The 18125-nt window shown below is 51.6% G+C and overlaps 6 protein-coding genes across 6 annotated transcripts; 4 read left to right on the plus strand and 2 right to left on the minus strand.

Moving 5' to 3' along the window:
• Positions 1-1798: 1798 nt before the first annotated feature.
• On the minus strand, positions 1799-2470 carry LMH87_003286 (uncharacterized protein; the record flags this gene model as incomplete). Its single annotated transcript, XM_056204249.1, has 1 exon — positions 1799-2470. The coding sequence occupies one exon, from the start codon at positions 2468-2470 to the stop codon at positions 1799-1801; it is 672 nt and encodes a 223-aa protein (XP_056048072.1).
• A 1290-nt stretch (positions 2471-3760) lies between these two features.
• On the plus strand, positions 3761-4207 carry LMH87_003287 (uncharacterized protein; the record flags this gene model as incomplete). The annotated part of the gene is made up of 3 exons (XM_056204260.1): positions 3761-3778; positions 3837-3979; positions 4159-4207. 3 exons carry the CDS (start codon positions 3761-3763, stop codon positions 4205-4207), a joined length of 210 nt encoding a protein of 69 aa, XP_056048073.1.
• Positions 4208-6609: 2402 nt separating this feature from the next.
• Positions 6610-8564, plus strand: LMH87_003288 (uncharacterized protein; the record flags this gene model as incomplete). The annotated part of the gene is made up of 2 exons (XM_056204271.1): positions 6610-8189; positions 8363-8564. The coding sequence occupies 2 exons, from the start codon at positions 6610-6612 to the stop codon at positions 8562-8564; spliced, it is 1782 nt and encodes a 593-aa protein (XP_056048074.1).
• A 1570-nt stretch (positions 8565-10134) lies between these two features.
• On the minus strand, positions 10135-10556 carry LMH87_003289 (uncharacterized protein; the record flags this gene model as incomplete). Its single annotated transcript, XM_056204283.1, has 3 exons — positions 10135-10160; positions 10215-10348; positions 10495-10556. The coding sequence occupies 3 exons, from the start codon at positions 10554-10556 to the stop codon at positions 10135-10137; spliced, it is 222 nt and encodes a 73-aa protein (XP_056048075.1).
• An 808-nt stretch (positions 10557-11364) lies between these two features.
• Positions 11365-16238, plus strand: LMH87_003290 (uncharacterized protein; the record flags this gene model as incomplete). The annotated part of the gene is made up of 11 exons (XM_056204294.1): positions 11365-11559; positions 11642-13642; positions 13719-13881; positions 13940-14266; positions 14329-14437; positions 14499-14570; positions 14623-14673; positions 14733-14797; positions 14864-15479; positions 15530-15613; positions 15668-16238. The coding sequence occupies 11 exons, from the start codon at positions 11365-11367 to the stop codon at positions 16236-16238; spliced, it is 4254 nt and encodes a 1417-aa protein (XP_056048076.1).
• Positions 16239-16923: 685 nt separating this feature from the next.
• Positions 16924-17866, plus strand: LMH87_003291 (uncharacterized protein; the record flags this gene model as incomplete). The annotated part of the gene is made up of 2 exons (XM_056204305.1): positions 16924-17684; positions 17746-17866. The coding sequence occupies 2 exons, from the start codon at positions 16924-16926 to the stop codon at positions 17864-17866; spliced, it is 882 nt and encodes a 293-aa protein (XP_056048077.1).
• Between the last annotated feature and the right edge of the window lie 259 nt (positions 17867-18125).

Raw genomic sequence — 18125 nt, forward strand, 5'->3', positions numbered from 1 at the left:
GCCTCGATCTTATCCTAATGCGAATCTACACCGCAACTGTCCCCTCTACCTGATTTTACGTATCACCTCACTGTCAATAGTAGCAGTGCCGCCAAGAAAGAGATTTGTGGCGGTGATTATTGCTTGCGAAGTTTCGCGGAACTGCCCGCCTACTTGTCAGACGAGCCTGCAGGCTGGCGTTACTTTGGTTTTTGAGTAGGTACGGCAACTGAACCAGAAAAAAGTGAAAGAAAGACCCGAATCGCCATGTAAAGCTTCGCCCTCTTGGATTCCTTTCACCCTGAATAACATGGAGATTCGTAGAAGTAGCGCCACGGGTAATAACATTACAGGCGTTTGCTGTCGCCCGCTTCCTTTCCCAGTCAAAGCCAGTAAGTCGCGCTTGAAATGAAAAGCCGCTCGTCTTTATTGCCAAGACGCTCCGGCGCGTCATGCTTAAAAAGGCAATTGTAACCAATGAGCAGTTGGACTTTGGAGCATACCAAAGTGTTTGCACGTGGTACGGAGCGGACGACTGTTCGTTCTAGGGCTTATTTCTGTTGAGCGGAAAGTTTGTATACTTGTCAGAAGCAAAATATGGCATTATAGCACATGATTTAGACAGTATTTGAATTGAAACTGCTCCAGCTGTTGGAACCAACTACGGTATACCGCCAACATGTTGCTGTCTGAACGCAAAAGCATGCCGCACCTGAAGAATTTATAATACAGCGTTGAACTCAGGCGATTCAATTGAATTCTGAAATCTAATGTACCTTGTGAAGAAGGAATTACTGTGTTCCACTTCAGGGATTGTATGAGTTCAAGTGAGCGTAGCTCGACTTGAGACCTTGCCATGTCACGGTATCTCGACATCTTCGAGAGGAATGTGTGAGGGTAACGTGGCAACTAATAGTGCAAATGGCCCAAGAATCTTAGAAAAAGAAGAAGCCGAAAGAAGAATATTCTTAATAGCTAGTTTTGGACGAATCACCAAGTATAAGAGTCCTGCAGGAACATGCACATGACTGGGCTTCGCATCTCCTTCTCTTGAGGGGCATGGTACGAGACAATGTCGGTGTAAAGGATGGGATATGCCGCAGTTTCTTGGAAAACACTGAATTTAAAAAAAAATGGATTACTGCAAAATGCAAAATTGAGAAATGTTAGTGTGTGCGGCGATCCTGGCTCGTAGAGACAACTGGAGATGCAACGGACAGCAGAGTAGCGATCCATGCCACAGCGCTTCCATGTGATTAACAAGTGAAATGAGATAGATACCATTGTATAGCCTTAAAGCTTGCCTATAAGCCTATTGTGCTGCTTTGGAATTACTTGTTTGCCACCGTTGTTCATTTGGGTGTGCCAAGTTTGTAATCATGTCGGCCGAATCTCCACGGCGATGATATGCCAACATGCACAAAGGCGAAAACCAAGCACAATGCTCTATAACTTAACAACTCCATAGACAAAGTCAATTTACTAGCTGTATGTTCGACTGCTCTCTTGCCGGAAAAAAAAAAGCATAGCAGCCGCTGCTACGGAGGAGTTCCGCAGGCGTTTGCATAATTGAAGCAAAAAGGACTGACGGCTGCGGGCGGCGCAAGAGTCCTGCGGCAATGCCGATAGCGTTGATACACAAATTGTATCTACTCATGAAACAAAGTCATACTCACAAGCATGATATATGGCACTTGTCGGCTGACTAGAGCGGCCGCGGGGGGGCGTTCTGACACATACTGCGTCCAACGACGAAATCTGCACATCGAACTGCCCAGAGGGTTTAAAATGATTACTGCAAGATATATCTAATTCCCCGTTAACTTTCAAGATGATCGAGTCTTTGCACGATATCGACTACAATTTCTTTCCATTCACGCATCGCGCCCTGCCCGACATCACCACAAGCGAGGGCCTTCGGCTGTGGTAGCAGAACGACAAACCATGGCCACGACCGCAGAATATCCAAATGCTGCTCCGTTAACGGATGCTCCCACATCAATGTATTCATGGAAGGAGCTACAACAATGGCAGCGCGGCGAGTATCCCATGCACGGATGACGCTGGAGAGCAAGTCGTCACACATGCCACCAGCAATGCGGGCCAGCAGGTTGGCCGAGAGTGGAACGACAAAGAGCACGTCTGCCCAGCGACGCAGCTCAATATGCAGTATACTGGCTCCTCTGGTCCAGCCAGGGCTAGTCCACTCGTCGTCATCTACGTACAAGCCATCGACATTTGGTAAATTGGACAAGGCCGCCAGGCTGGGCTGCTCAGCGGCTTGACCAGCAAGGAAGTGAGTAGCCGACTTTGTGAGCACGAGTCGGATGGACAACCTCTTTCTGGAGGCAAGGGCAAATATGATTTCTGGGAGTTTGATCGTAGCCACAGAACCGCTTGCAGCGAGCAGCAGATGTTGCTTGCCGTCGTCTTGGCTCGCGGCAACGGAGGCGGCGGAAGACGGAGACTGCTGGTGAAGTGCGCTCGCCATGAGGGGTGTGACTGGCCGAATCCCTGTCCGCAATGGTGCTTCTCCGGCGGTTGTACGTGTGTAGTGATTGGTGGCTGAGGTTGTGTGTGTGGATTGCAGTGTGACCAGATGCTTTCTGCATGTGCGTGCACCGAGGCTTGACGCTAATCCGAGCTGCAAGATGATGGTGTGTTGTTAGAACGAGGCAAGAGGAAGAGAATGAGGAGAAAGCAATTAAATCCAGTTGTGTGGGTGGGTGGATTGTAGCCATGTACACAGTGCTTGAGTGGTGAGCAACTTGGACAGGTTGTGGCGGTGGGGCAGAGAGCAAGTCCGCCAGTAGCCAGGCCGCGCGGGTGGAGGAGAATCGTTCGGCCGGCCGTCCGCCGCCAGATCCACGCAAAACGGAATCGAGCGGTCATAAGACCTCGGACCTGGGCGTTACAGAGTCCAAGGCTGACTGGCGATCGATTCCAAGATGAAAGTTGGGACATGACCAGACTCAGCCTACGATGGACATGATACGGAGTCGAATAAATTATCACAGTTGGCGGCCGCACAAACGCCGCAGCGTCATCGCCCAGCGCCTCACCGTACGGACACCAATCCCACCTCCCAACCACTGCTAGCGCTCATCTGCCTTGCAAACGAGACACCACACCACGCACACACACCATTGACAAGCATCCTCCTCACTGGTGGGGGTCGCGGGCTCGGCCTTGATTAGCCCGGCCCAGTCTTTGAGGTCGCAGAGTCCCAGCCCCGTCAGATGTTGTATGTGACGACTAGGGCGGCATGGCGGTATCCAGCGAGCTGCAGAAACCAAATAAACGACTCTTACGGGCACCCGTCTAACATTCCCTGCGAGCCGACCAACGACGCCAGTGTTTCCCGAGCCGTTGCGGAGCTGGAGCCTGGAGGCTAGTTGGCTAGCACTAGGTCGGAGTGGACAGGGGCTTAATATCCTTGTTAAAACAATGTTTGCGCACTTTGCTACCTTGTTGTCATCCGGCCATTGTGCCGGAAAGGGAAGACTGTTGGACGAGGGGGCGTGTGGCGAGGTTCTCCCCACCACCCAACTTGCCGACCATCGCGCTATTGCTTAGAGGGTGGCATCGTGGAAAATGTGATCAAATGAGTATCGAATGACGGGCTAAGATTTGTGGCGCTTATCCCAGGGTTCGAATGGCTCGAGACGGTGTCCAGTCCTTGACGGAGTCGGGCCTGGTCAAGACAGGTTGGCACCGCTCAACGTACAGAGTTATTGACCTCGGGGGAACTTCCGGCGTTGCGCTGTAGCCGAAGACAAATATGGCCGCGATGCACAAAGCAAGCCCTACCGATTCGCCTGGACCTGCTGGATTCAACATCTAACAAATGCGTGTAGCTCAGCCTACCTTGGTTCCTTCTCTATAGAAGGAGGTTTTTCTTTGCCGCGTGTGCATACATACAAAGTACAGAAGCTGCCACTGACATGCTGATGGATGCAGGCTGCTGTACTTACGGCTCGAAAAGGATGGCTTCACTGAGGTAGGTTCATTTGGAGGTGGGGTTGCAATCTGGGAAAAGCTCGCAGCCAAAGGCGGGGAACGCGACAGAGAATCCGTCAGGAGAGCGCTCAGAACGCCGAGCGCTTGGCAACGCAACTGTGGCTGATCACACTGCATCGCCCACAACTAACATGACTGAGCTAACATGACTGCTCTTAGTACTCTGTACTCCGTACTCGATGGGCTAACCTTCCCTGCTTGGCAGTAACTTCGGACATAAATGGATCCCCAAGATGCTGCTGTGAATGGTTTGATAGGGTCGAAGGAGTACTGTACAATGCGTCAATCTGAATTTCAACCATCTGGATCTTGACCAGTCTCGCAGCATTCTAGTACCAGGTTGCGAGACTGCAACCGGCCTAAAATATACCATGGTGGTGATATACCTTCGAGAGAAACCGCTACCTGCGCCAAGTTATTTTTGGAGGGTTGCATCGGTTGGCTGAACTCTTTTTCTCGGGTCCCCTGGTTGGGAGGGGATTACGGAAGGAGGTGGTTCCTCAAAGACAGAAGGCCTTCAAAAGTACCGCACAGTGCGCAGCCTTGTTGAACGCTCGATGGAGACGGGGAGCCAGAAAGGTCAGCAGCCTCAAATTTAACTTTTCGTGGGCTCTAAGTACATCAAGGGCGCCTGCAGCCTTCATGTAGTGGCGGCCATTTGCAGAAAGAATTTTGGAGCGGGGACTGAAGCAGCAAAACCAGGCAAGAGAACATTTCACCAGGATTCGCTTTGCTGTTGTGTCTGATAAATACTTGTAGGCGGAGCCAGACACAGGCGAGACAAGGCCGAACGGAATACTTTGCCCACTTGGCAACAACGCTACGGACTCTGTCACATCATCCGTCTATGGACACTCCCTCCCGCTGCGGAGTCGTCAAGAACCGGGGAGCTCCTTTTGTGGCTAGGGTCAACGCTGTAACCCAGCCGTTGTGGGCCTGCGATGCTCTCCTTCACCATACAGACGCGAGGCACGCCGTGGGCGGTTGGTGGTGGCGCCAGGCTACATAGTACTGCTAGGCTTGCCCGCGACTGGGTACACAGTGCGTGTGCTGGGGTCAAGGTTGTAAGTAATAGCGGTTTTATGGTGCCTTATTACATGCTGCCACCAAAAGCCGTCGAGCGGGTTTTTCGTATTGCGTTGGGACCTGAACAGTGTCCAGAGCTAATCACTTAACATTACCAAACTCCCTCGCTCTTTTTCGACCTGGGCTTCTCGACACCATACAAAAGTGCGTGTGGAGGCCAGCGGTCGTATACGTGATTCGGTGTCAGAGCATCAGCATTCCGGTTGCGAGGCCTCTCGCTAAGCTTTTGTCTCCCAAGTTTTTTCAACGCTGTTGTCATTCAACTTGTTACACGGCCAACCAACCAACCGGTTTTCAGCCAGTATCGTCAGCTGGCCGGGAAATCAAAACCTCATTCAAATCGCAAGCATACACTATCGCAGAGAAGATAAATGAACGCGGCTGTGAAGCCTTGATCGAGGCGTTTCTTTCCGTCGCCCGCGCTGCTGCACTCAAGACGTACGCAGGCAGTCGTTACTAGCTCTCTCCCTCACCTTGGAAAGCCATCTCCGCAATTTTCCGCATACGAACTTTCCGCATACGAACACTTTGGCTGCGATACTACAGCGTTGTGCAGCCAATATGTCGTCGCTTATCCAAGAACATTTGGACCAAATTCAGCTCCTGGAGCAACAAAGGCGTCGGCAAATAAATGAAGAGGCCGAACTTGCACGTCGCTCAATCGAAATTTCGATACAGCGATGCCAGGCGGAACTTGGAATTACAGATCCCTTGATAGCCTCGGCTATTGCCCGGGAAGTCCTCGAAGCTGAGGAAGCGGAGCGGCAGCAGATGGCTTCCGTACGCGTATTGTGGCGCGAGCATCGGCGATTGTTACTGACGGAGGGACAACCTATTCCCGGCCGGCCTGTAGACGCCGCACGGAGGATACAAGACAAAGCACGTGAGCTCTCACACGCACAAGTCACACTCGATCAGGGTCAACAGGAAAGAAGACATAAACTGCGCCGATATATCAACCTCTGCAGAGTTGAATTTACAAGAGTGGATGGAAGACAACGCGCAGACATACTTGCGGCTGGTCTTAAAAGGGAACGTGCTACCAACCCTCGTTTTAATGGAGTCGGCTACCCTGTTCCGTGGGGGGAGAGCTTTATCCGGGTTGGTGAAGCCGATGACTATCTCACCATACACAACCCGGCTTATCCGCGCGGTCCAGTCGCTCGAGACCTTGCTTCAAAGTTTCGAAACATCAAGGCGAAGGGAAGAAATATCGCGATACGTGCTCTCAAACACGCTCATGGCCAGGCATATGCAGGGATGATGGGAGACCGAAAGGAGCTCTCGTGTAGCAGACTTGAGCCTGGCCTCTTCAGACCTGACCCAGCCGTGAAGAGGCAGCCTGTCACGGCGAGAATCATAGAACTTGCCAGTGATTCAGGCCACGGCAGAGGCTACGCACTTGCTGTGCAAGGCCATGGAGACGATGGTCCGTTCTATGGCATCGCGTCTTACAACCATATCTCGGATGTGTCTCCAAACGACTTTTTTGGCGCAGATAATCTTGGAGACAAACCATGTCGTATGGTTGACTTCAATTTTCAGCTCATGTCCGGGAAGCTACCAATGGAAAGCGAAGTTGAAATTGGAACACTCCTCATTGAAATTGCGCGTTTTTCTTTTGGTGCCCGATTATTTCGCTCCGAATGCAGCCCCCTGAATGCGCGGTACATTGATACTATGACAGCCCTGGGACTGAGCAGGTTCCAAGCCATAGAGCCGGCAAGCTACAACTCGAATCTGGCGGCGTCGACGTGGAAGTTCGACCTCTGCGCCTGGAAATCTATGGAGGAACAACTGCGATTTCAAGGCCGATGGTTCGTCTTAAAGAACACCATGCAGGAAGACACGGAGGCCGCAAAGCAGATGCACGATGATCCTGAAGAGCCACTCCCAGACCTGGCAAATGTGCAAGTTGAGCCAACCATCTTTGAAGACCCAGCTGCGTTTGAACCTATGGAACAGCCAGCCCAATCCGCATCTCAACCTCATGTCGGGCCAGTACAATGGCCCCAGGACAGTGAGAGCATGGAATGGTCTTCTGGATCATATCTTACCGGAACCACACCTACCAATGACAGTGGTACCTCATCGGGTCTTGGCTACTCAGATTCGGCTCAGTCTCGCTCGAACCCGTCTACATTTCACGATAATAGTCACACCGGCAGCTCCTCTGGCAGCTCCGTGCCCCGTCCGCTTGAAGCAAGTGGACCTTTCAAAGTAGGAGATGGGCAGGCGTCACCCAGTACTCAGGAAGAGAAGACGCTCGTCTGGCAAGGAGCTGCTGCTATGAAAGCCCTCAGAGACGAAGAAGCCGCACGGGCGATGCCACCACCAGAGTTACCTAGAAGATTGACTCTGCCATTACAGCAGAGTTCCCCATCAAACTCTTCTTCAACTACAGATTACCCAGTCAATGCAAGTGGGAGCATGGAGATTTACTCACAGGCTTCTACTTCATATGACCCAAAAGGCAAACGACCAGCTTCTTCATCTTGGATTGGCCAGCCAGGTCCTAGTACAGAAGCAGCACGGCCAGCACAAATGCCATACGACTATGATGAAGAGCAGTCCGTCTCTGACTCTTGGCCAACTTCTGAAACATGGCCAGACTCTGACCCATGGCCAAATGCTGACCCATGGCTGACTTCTGAACCATGGCCGAACTCGACTGATCCTGGCATGGAAGAGGCATCGGCATCACAGGCCGTAGTGCCATACGACCGCAAGGGCAAACGCCGGGCTTTTGAGCCGTGGCCGAACCCGACTGATGCTGGCATGGACGAGGCATTGCAGGCTGTAGTGCCATACGACCGCAAGGGTAAACGCCGGGCTTTTGAACCGTGGTCCAACCCGACTGATACTGGCATGGAGGAGGCATCGCAGGCTGTAGTGCCATACGACCGCAAGGGAAAACGTCCAGCTTCTGTGTCATGGGATACGCAGCCCAAGCGGCCGTCACCGCTGCATCAAAGCTTGACTTCAGAGGGAACGGTCACCGCCAATATGCAACTTTCAAGCGACTCTGTGGATCATCAAATACTACCACAGTCTTTGAACGCTGCACCGGATGCTGCCTCGCCACAGACATCTAGATTGGACTGGTCTGACCTGAACCAACGGTCCCCCAGCCTACGCTGTGCTGCAAATCAGTCAACAAATACTGAACCTGCGCACTTCTCGCCTGGCCTCAATCACTCTCAGCCGACTCCATATAGTCCTCAGTCACCTGTGACATGGCAAGAAAACCAATCGTCATCCGGAAATGGGGACTCAGCCGTACCCAGCCCCTCTCTCCCACAGAGTCTTTCACCGTCATATTCCGTGGAGGTTGGCACACCAAACGTGTCTCCGTCCTGGGCTCTAAGCGCCGATCAAAGGCGGCTATCAGGGACCAGTACTGGGCCGGCAATTCACAATCTACTGTCAACCCCTCTCGCCGAGGTAGCACAGCCGAATACAGTGCTGACTTCTTCTGATGCTTACAACGGTTGCTATGAAGATGGTGCACGATCCCAAACAGAGACACTTAGTATAGCGTCTGAAGCGTTCGCTGCGATTCCGCAACTGCCAGGCTCCAGAAGAAGGCCTTTGCAGGCGTGGAGCTCGCATGTCAATCATGAAGTGTCACCATCACAGGCTGTTGCCACGTACTCTTCAACTGGTGGAGAGCATGTCTCGGAGATGGCCACAAGTAAACCGCGATCCACAAATTCCTCGGAGCCTCAGCAGCAAATGAGATCAGTACAGGCATCTTTGCCCGTAACTGGATTTGAGTATTCGCAACAGCGTCAACCTACAAATACAAGGCAAACGAGTCTATACGCCCAACCCAATACTGTTTCTCAGCATGCCGTGCGTCAGCAAGTTCCAGAGCACTATAATCTGGCACTCTATAATTACGTGGAATTTGTTGAAGAAAAGCTCTCCGAACAAGTGCGTTCCTCTCAGACCCAGGCCGCGTCGCCAGCTGAACCGGAGAAATCATCATCAATGGGGCAGCAGCCAAGGCAGACCGGAACTCAAGGCGCACCCGTTGACAAGCAAGTTGGCCGGCGCAATACAGCAACTAGGGGTCCTGCTCGAGGGGTTTCCAAGCCGCAGCAGAAAGGCTCGAACGGTGCTCGACAGGCTGCTCTCGGCAGCTACCCGGCAAATGGGACAAAGAGCGCGACGAACACCAAAAAAGCTCCGAAATCTCAGCAGAAGACCACGCGTGTTGAGTCATATTACCTTGGACAGCCAGGGCCAAGCAGCTCAGCGAGGCCACCACCCTCCCAGGATAAAGGTCATGGCCGAAAAAGATCGCCGGCTTCCAAGCCAACGTCAATTTCGCGGGCGAATCCAACTCAGCGAACCACTAGTCTGGACACTCTCTTGAGCAATATTGCTCTGACACCCGAGTCGCACGCCACATCTATCAGGGCTTCTCGCTCAAGTGCTTCATCATCCACACATCCTACGGTCGATGGCCAAACGTCACCCTTTCGAAATGCCCACGAAAGCAGTAATTCCTGGGGAACGACACCGCAGCAGGCCGCTTCCCAGCAGGTTACTCCCCAGCAGGTCACTCCCCAGCAGGTTGCTCCTCAGCAGGTTGCTCCTCAGCAGGTTGCTCCTCAGCAGGTTGCTCCTCAGCAGGTTGCTCCTCAGCCAGCTACCCTCCCACAAACTACATGCCGGCAAGAAAAAGAGATGCAAGACAAATCAAAACAACGTCCATGGCAACTATAAATCTAGCCGAAAAAAAAACGACAAAAAGGGAAAGAAGGTAGCAGGTTCTATCGTGAAAAAAAAATTGCTCATCTCTTTGTATTGCGAGTTCTTACGCTTTTATTTTTGACTGCTTCGTCCATCTCGCGGCCTTTTCATTCATATTTGATACATCGTTAGAGATGTTCCCTAAATCTACTTTTATTTATCGGCACAGTCTTAGCCAGAGCTTATTAGCCACGCTTTCGTAGTATACTTTTCAACCATTGCTTTCTCATTCCGACTTAAGAGGTGCCGTTTGATTGCAAGATGCCAATGCCCTACCGGAGAAGCCAATCAGGCTTGAGCGACTGGATTTGTGACTGTAATAACTATTAGACTCCGGTATTTCCATTTTTTAGGCTGCCTACACTTGCACTCTTTGCGTTTTCTCTTAGCCTGCTCGGCTACAACGTGCAGCAGTTCGGAAGGAGTGACGGCAAACTGCCCGACCTGCCTCCCTGGAAGGCAGAGTGGCCACCCCGGCTCTCCGTAGCGCCAGCAGTACTCCCTAGAGGGTCTACACTATCAGTGCTCAATGTTGCCAGATAAGTCTGGTGACATGATGGCGTCCTCCCCGCAACTCGCCAAGAGCCTTCTGCGAGTAATATCGGCCTGCCTGCGACAACGCCCTTGCTCAATCCTTTTCTTGGCTACCGGTAACCGCAGCCTGTTGGTAGCTTCCATTCCGTCAGACCGGGCGCCAGCACACCGTGCATTTCAGCGGCGGGAGGGGCTCGGTCACCTACAGCGGGCGCACTCCGGAGCGCGCGACAGGGGACAAGAAGGCATGGGCCGCATGGCTGGAGAGGGGGTGGGCGATGCTAGTCCCTCTTGGGCAGGAGAATGGCGGGGAGAAGCTAGAAAACGCCATTATGCATCCATCGTACAAAAGATCCTGAACTAGCGCACTAAATTAGATGCACTGCGACGCTGTGTTGGCCCTAGCACTTTCGCAAGCGGTCTCGTCTCCGGAGGGGGTGCGCTCCTGCTGGTAGCACAAGCAAATTAAATCAGGCTGTGCTTACGAGCAAATCGTCAGCGGATACGCGGAGTAGACGGCAAGACCTCTGCACTGTGAGAGACACAAGACAAGGCAAAGGACCGTTTCTGGCTGCATCTATCTTATCCATTCTACCAGGCCGGATCCCGGTAATAGAGCTTGTCAGGTAGTGCAGGACTGCACTGCGTCCAATAGTCCCGATAGGTGGCTGCTTGCTAATTTGATCATTTGGCCTGGCGCGCGCGGACCATCGACAGCATGGGGTCAATGATAAAAAAGTGATCTTCGCGGGTGTTTGTGGATCCCTTTCTTCTCTCTGTCTTGCCTGACTCCTGCCCCAACAAGAGAATGCATGCTCTTTCCTTGCTGCAAGAGTTGCATTTCAGGCCTCAGACTTCTCGTCGCCCGTTGCTAGTGACGGAGAGAGCGAAGTAAAGCTGAGGCGGCATCAGTTTGGCTCAAATTGCTTGTTCTTATCTCTTCCAATTTCCGCCCATCTCGGCGCGCCCGCCACGGAAGCCACCATGGCGTCTGAAGCCAGGGACCAGGCCTTTTGGCCCCCGATCGCAAGCATATTCGATTTTACTCTGAAGTTCGAGGAGTCTATATTCACAATTGCGCCCTCCGGGATAGCAATCGTTTCCATTGCATGCATGCTCTTTTACTATCTGCGCAAGCACACGCTCGTTCGCAATGGCCTACTCTTATGGCTCAAGCTCGTTAGTGACCCTTGCTCACACCTCCGGTTGTGCCCTCTGCGAATCATGACACGTGCTGACCAAAAGCACCTTTATTACGTAGACATCCGCCTGTGTTTTGATTGCGATTGACATATCAAGCCTGGTGATACGCAGCTCAAGATCCGAATTTCGCACCCCTACATCCGTTCCGGCCGCATCGCTCGATCTCGTCGCATCTCTTGCTCTTGCACTGCTCCTACTAGTTGAGCACCGCCGAGCTCTGCGTGAATCAGCGTTTCTCGGCCTCTACCTAAGCATCACATTCCTCCTCGAATTTGCTAAATGCCGGTCACACTTTCGCCGTCCCGGCCTGGAAACCCTTGGCGGCCTCGCTGCTGCCGCCGCGATTATTAGATTCGTTCTTATCATTCTGGAAGAGATTCCAAAGACGAGCCTCATAATTGAGGATACGCTGCGCCGGGTTACTGGCAAAGAAGCTTCAGCCGGGTTCTGGACGCGATCGCTATTCCTGTGGCTGAATCCTCTCGTTTGGAAAGGCTATCGCGGGACTATTTCGATCGATGATATTAGTGAGCTCGGCGCGGAATTCTCATCCCGGTCCCTGTTCGAAAAGTTCCATCCCCGATGGCTGGCTCGAGACAAACTCGCTACTTTATGTCTCGCGAAAGCCCTGTTGAGCCACTTGTGGATCTACCTGCTCTGGTGTTTCCTCGCACGCTTGGTCTTCACCGGGTGCTCTTTTGCTTTGCCCTTCATTCTGCTGCGTCTGACCGATGTTATCACTGCGGACAGCAGACACTCGACAAATGTCGAAGATTCCCTTATCGGCGCGACAGTCCTTGCCCTGGTTGGCATCGGTCTTAGCCGAGGCGCATTTCAGCAATTGAACAATCGACTGACAACGCGAGTACGGGGTGCTCTTGTCGCTGAGATGTTGGACAAGTGCCACCGTATCTCGCAGTCTGAAGCTAAAAAGTCGGCCGCCATGACCCTGATGAGTACTGATATGGAGAATATTGCCATGGACATAGGTGCACTTTACCGCATCCCAATTTCTATCCTTGAAGTTGGCCTGTCCACATATTTTCTATCGTTCTTCGTTGGCCAGGCTTGCTTTGTTGTTCTCTTCCCTCTGGCTTTTTCGACGCTCTTTGGCTTGTACCTCGGCTCCAAGTCCGGCCCCGCGCTGGCAACATGGAATGGCAAAGTCCAGTCTCGAGTAGCTGAGACTTCCAAAATTCTTTCTCAATTGCGCGTTATAAAGATGCTGGGCCTGGGGCCGACCGCTACCGCTTATTTGCAGCGGCTTCGCGGGATCGATATCGAGTACTCAAAAAAGTACCGAATCTTCACTGCTGTTCTTATGGGCTCAGCCATTCTCACAGCGTTGCTCCCACAACTGTTGATTGTGGCGGTCGGCCTCTTTTGGACGTCATTCGACGGAAGTGCCCCTTCTCATACTTTGCCGGTGGACAGAATTTTCCCGTGCCTGTCCATCGTTGCACTGAGCCAGAATCCATTATCCGATCTGCTGAAGGCCTACGCCAGCTATTCACAACTGTTCGCATGCCTCGGCCGTATTCAAGCTTATCTCTGTCTCCCTGAGAGTAGTGATCCCCGAGCTATTCACCAAGTAGCCGACGAAAGTGATGAAGTCCAATCATCAAGCGAGAAGCTGATTGATCCCCGAGACTATGCCATTCGCTTCTCCAATGCTTCCATTGCACCGGAAGGTGTTGAAGAGCCTGTTCTACGCAAAGCCGATTTCAGCATCCCCAAGTCGACCATTACTGCAACTGTTGGAGCCAGTGGCTCTGGAAAGTCCACCTTACTGCATAGTATTCTGGGGGATGCTAAGCTTTTTGATGGATCCATTTCGGTTGCGGAAAAGGTCATTGGCTTCGCCGATCAAACACCCTGGATCCAGAATATGTCTATTCGCGACAACATCATCGGCAACTTACCGCTAGACCGCGAGCGTTACAGACAGGTCATTCAGGCGTGTATGCTTGAAGAAGATCTCGAGCATCTCCCGGATGGCGATGATTATATGGCAGGCACGAATGGCATGAGCCTGAGCGGCGGTCAAAGGCACCGAATTGTAAGTTGTGTACCAAGGCCAGATGCGCCTTTGGAGCCTCTGCAAGGACAAGAATCTGACCAATGTACGACAATAGGCGGCAGCACGGGCAGCATATTGTGATGCTAGACTTGTTGTTCTAGACGACATTTTCAGCGCTCTAGACAGGAAAACTGCTGTGGCGGTGCTTTCCCGCCTTTGTGGAAATAATGGTTTATTTCGCCAAGCTGGCACAACTGTCGTGGTTTCAACATATCTGCGTACGTCTCACCCTTCAAAATACCTAAAGACCTTGTGCTGATTGTCCTGGTGTTGCAGCGGAATGCCTGGACATTGCTGATCAAGTTCTCGTTGTTGATGGTGAAGGTGGGGTCACTCTGGAATCAAATTCCCACAGCGCCTCTCTTCGCTCGCGGCTTGAAGAACTAGACCCTCAGCTGACGGGCGTGGCTGAAAAGGCCGAATCGGATTCCCAACCTGTGAAGATGAAGAAAGAAATGTCTGATTCCGAGCTTGAGCTGCTCAATTCACGCCGACGACAAGACATGAGTCTTTACAAGCTATTTATCAACTCAATCGGGAAGCGCTTGTTCTGGCCATGGATTCTCGTTGTGATCTGTGTACCTTTGGGTGAAAGCATGACAGGTGAGTAAATGACGCGGCTTCGCTTTTGGCCACATTGTACGTTTACTGATGATACGATACAGGCATATATGTGCGCGTCTGGGTAACAAACGCCCCGAGTGTCGCGCTTTACTACATCGGCTACGTTGGAATTGTAATGGCCGGCACTTTCGCTTCCGTTTGCACATTCATGTATGTTATCCTAAATTGCGACTGCTGTGGTCTTCCTAGCCGAAAATTGACGTCGTAATAGACTACTGTATCGCACTCTTGCTCCACGTTCAGCAGCAGGCTTGCACGAAAAGCTTGCAGACACAGTCATGCGGTCAGTCTCTGTGACGCTGGTAACAAACGGAACTATACTGATACTTGCTCAGCTCTAAAATCTCGTACTTTGCCTCTGCCGACTCCGGCTTCATTCTAAATCGGTAAGATCCTATTTTCCGAAACCTGTCTCTTGGGAGAAAATCGCTAACTTTGGCCGCAGCTTCAGTCAAGACATGAATCTGATCAGCTCAGTTCTACCTTCGTCCTTTTTCTCTTTCGTATACAGTAAGTGATCCATGCTATAATATTTTGAGATCTTTGCATTTGGTAGGTGCTGACTCTTGGCCTCAGTGTTGTTCCACATTTTGATCCAGTTTGGTATCATCCTCGCGGGTGCGACGTACTCGGCAGCGATCTTACCATTTATGTTCATTTTCATCTGGTTCTTGCAGTACTTCTATCTTCGTACTTCCAGGCAGATGCGTCATCTCGATCTCGAGTATAAAACGCCGCTGTATACACACTTCGCCGAAACAGCAAGCGGACTCCGGCACATCCGTGCTTTCGGAAGAGAAGCCGACAATTTCGAGAAAAGCCTTGGGGCTCTCAATATCTCACAGAAGCCTTACTATGCTATGAGCGCTATTCAACGCTGGCTTAGCTTTTACTTGGATATGTTCGCCTGCACCATTGGCACTACTGTCACGGCATTCGCGCTGAAGTTTAGTCAAACTACATCGGCTCCTGCTCTTGGTCTCTCGTTTCTGAACCTGGTTTGGTTCGGCCTGGCTCTCGGGTTCTTCATTTCTGCTTGGGTTGGTCTCGAGACCTCAGTTGGAGCGCTTTCTCGCCTACGCGAGTTTCTGGACCATACACCTGTGGAATCCCAAGTGCCACACAAAGACTTGCCCCCAAACTGGCCAGAGCATGGCGGTTTACAATTCAGAAACGTGACAGCCAGGTATAGGTACGAGTTGTGTCGCCTTCTCCGAATTGTATATCACTAATACCTCGTAGCAACGACGCGCCCCAGGCGCTCAAAGGCGTTTCCTTGGTAGTTACCCCGGGCACTAAAGTTGGTATTACTGGACGAACAGGAAGGTCAGTCAACCAACTACCGGCATAAGGTAGATAAAGCGACTAATTGTTCAACAGTGGCAAAAGTTCCATGCTCTTGACTCTGCTCGGATTCCTCGAGTACAGCGGCACAATTGAGATTGACGGTGTGGACATCTCCACCATCCCGGTGGATGACCTTCGCGCCCACGTCACTACTGTGTCTCAAGAGAATCTGGACTTCGGTGGTTCAGTCCGCAACAGCCTGCTTCCTTTCGAGCTAGACAAAGCAGAGGCAGACCGGGACACCAAGGAAGAAGACGCCGAGATCCAAATAGTGCTGGAGCGACTCAATATTTGGGACGCAATTGTAAGGCAGGGCGGCCTAGAGACGAAAATGGACACAGTTGGGTTGTCGCATGGTCAATTGCAACTATTTTCCATTGCACGGGCAATCCTTCGACAAAGAAAGATCAAAGGAAAGCTGGTGCTCATGGATGAGGCGACGAGCCACGTTGACATGAAGTCAGATGCCGATGCGCAAAAATTTTTCAAAGAGGCGTTCGCGGGGTGTACCATCCTGATGATAGCGCATAGACTTGAGACCATCGAGGACGCGGATCTTTTTATTGACTTGTCTCACGGTGTTGCGGAGATAGTGGAGAAGTAGACTTTTGTGGGCTTTGCATTTTCCTCATAGCATATTTGACGAATTTCCTTGTTACAATATCATAAGCGCGGTGCAAAGCATTGAAGTACCAACTTGAGATGATCACAGTTGGAGGGTGCTTGCTACTTGGTACATCTAGTCGTTGGTACCGAAAGCCAAATCCTTATGCGATTGACTATTTCTCACCCATTTTGCAAATAAGTGATTGTTAGAACTACAGTACTGTTCGGTGGGCTGTCCTCTTTCGCTTGTCGATCACGGTCGCCGTGATGACGACGCTCAGTGGAGCCACGCGTCCCAGCGCGACAAAGCCAGCCAGATGGGAAAGCTAAAAAGGGACTCATGACACGTGAGCATGTTCTAATCTCCAATCCAACTACCTGAGCCATTTCTGCAAGATTTCCCGCAGCTCGATATCGAATTCCGTGACGCAACTGATGACGCAGTGTCTAGCGGTCATAATTTGACCCTGTACATCTGCGCACGACTTGTTAGTCAAATGTATGCAAACCCTGGGCTAACTGGCTTTTGATGCCCTTCGCTCTTGCATATCATCTCAACAGCTCGCCTTTGTTTTACCCAGAATAAACCTTTGTCGTACACTGTTCCTGAGGTCTGAGAGCTGGCGAAGACTTGGCCCCCAGGTGCTACTGCCGCGCCTAAGAACGCATGCACTGTCTACACGATGGCTATCATTACTCGACTAGTTTCTACAGCAGTAGTCCTTCTCGCGGCACTCACTGCTTCTGTTTTGTCGCACCCAGAGCCGCGAGCACCATCCGGCGCCTCTTCCAAATACTTCAGAGAGCCAGGGGGCTCTCTGGCGCGAATGCATTACGACCTCCGTTACTTTAAGGAAGAAGTCGCCTACAATGAACGGTCAACAATACTGCGCAGCCTCATCCGCAGCTATCTCGAAACTATGCAGGCCAAAGGTGTCGAGACGTGGCTTGCACATGGTACGTTGCTCGGCTGGTGGTGGAATGCGCAAGTCATGCCCTGGGATTACGATCTCGATGTGCAAGTCTCCATCGAGACAATGGAATGGCTAGCAGCGAATCTCAACGGCACCGAGTACACACATGCGCCAAACCAAGAAATGGAAATGCCGCCCATCGACGCCTCGCACAATCGCACTTACCTACTCGACATCAACCCGCACTACATAGACTTGACCTCTGGTGGTGGCCACAATATAATCGACGGTCGCTGGATCGATATGGACAGTGGAATGTTTGTGGACATCACTGTTCTTCGAGAGCACCCTTTTCAACAGGGACCTGGCGTGTGGTCGTGCAAGAACGGCCACCAATATACAGCGCAGGATCTATGGCCCTTGCGCGTGACGGAATTTGTAGGAACGCATGCGCGGATCCCGCATAATGTTGAGCAAATCCTGAGTAAAGAATACTCGCTGAGCTCACTCGAAAAGGAAACACACGAGTAGTAAGTGCATATAATTGAGCTCGTGTCTCTTCAGGGTCGCTACTAACGGACAGCGCGGTAGTCATCACTGGAACCACGATTTGAAACAATGGGTAATGGATGACCCTGAGCAGCGCGGTCGCGCAAAGTATGCGGGCGCATTGCACAAAAAGCAACAGCTTGAGAACCAAGGACGCCTCTGAAGCCTACCTTGGACAACGATCCAATGCCAGGCCCCAAAACTGTGTACCAGTGTGGCGAGACACTTTTGTTGCCGTGCTGAACTGAGAATGGCTGTCAGAAATTTCAGAGTTTTTTCTGAATGGCTTTCGTACGGGTAGCATCACTTTAGCATCTATGAGGGATTATTGAATTTGTTTTAGGATGACAACGCGTGTATTAATACTGAGTGCTCATGGCACGCATATGCCGGACTGAGTGCTCATGGCACGCATATGCCGG

Source organism: Akanthomyces muscarius, chromosome 2 (assembly GCF_028009165.1).
Source record: "Akanthomyces muscarius strain Ve6 chromosome 2, whole genome shotgun sequence".
Lineage (NCBI taxonomy): Eukaryota > Fungi > Ascomycota > Sordariomycetes > Hypocreales > Cordycipitaceae > Akanthomyces > Akanthomyces muscarius.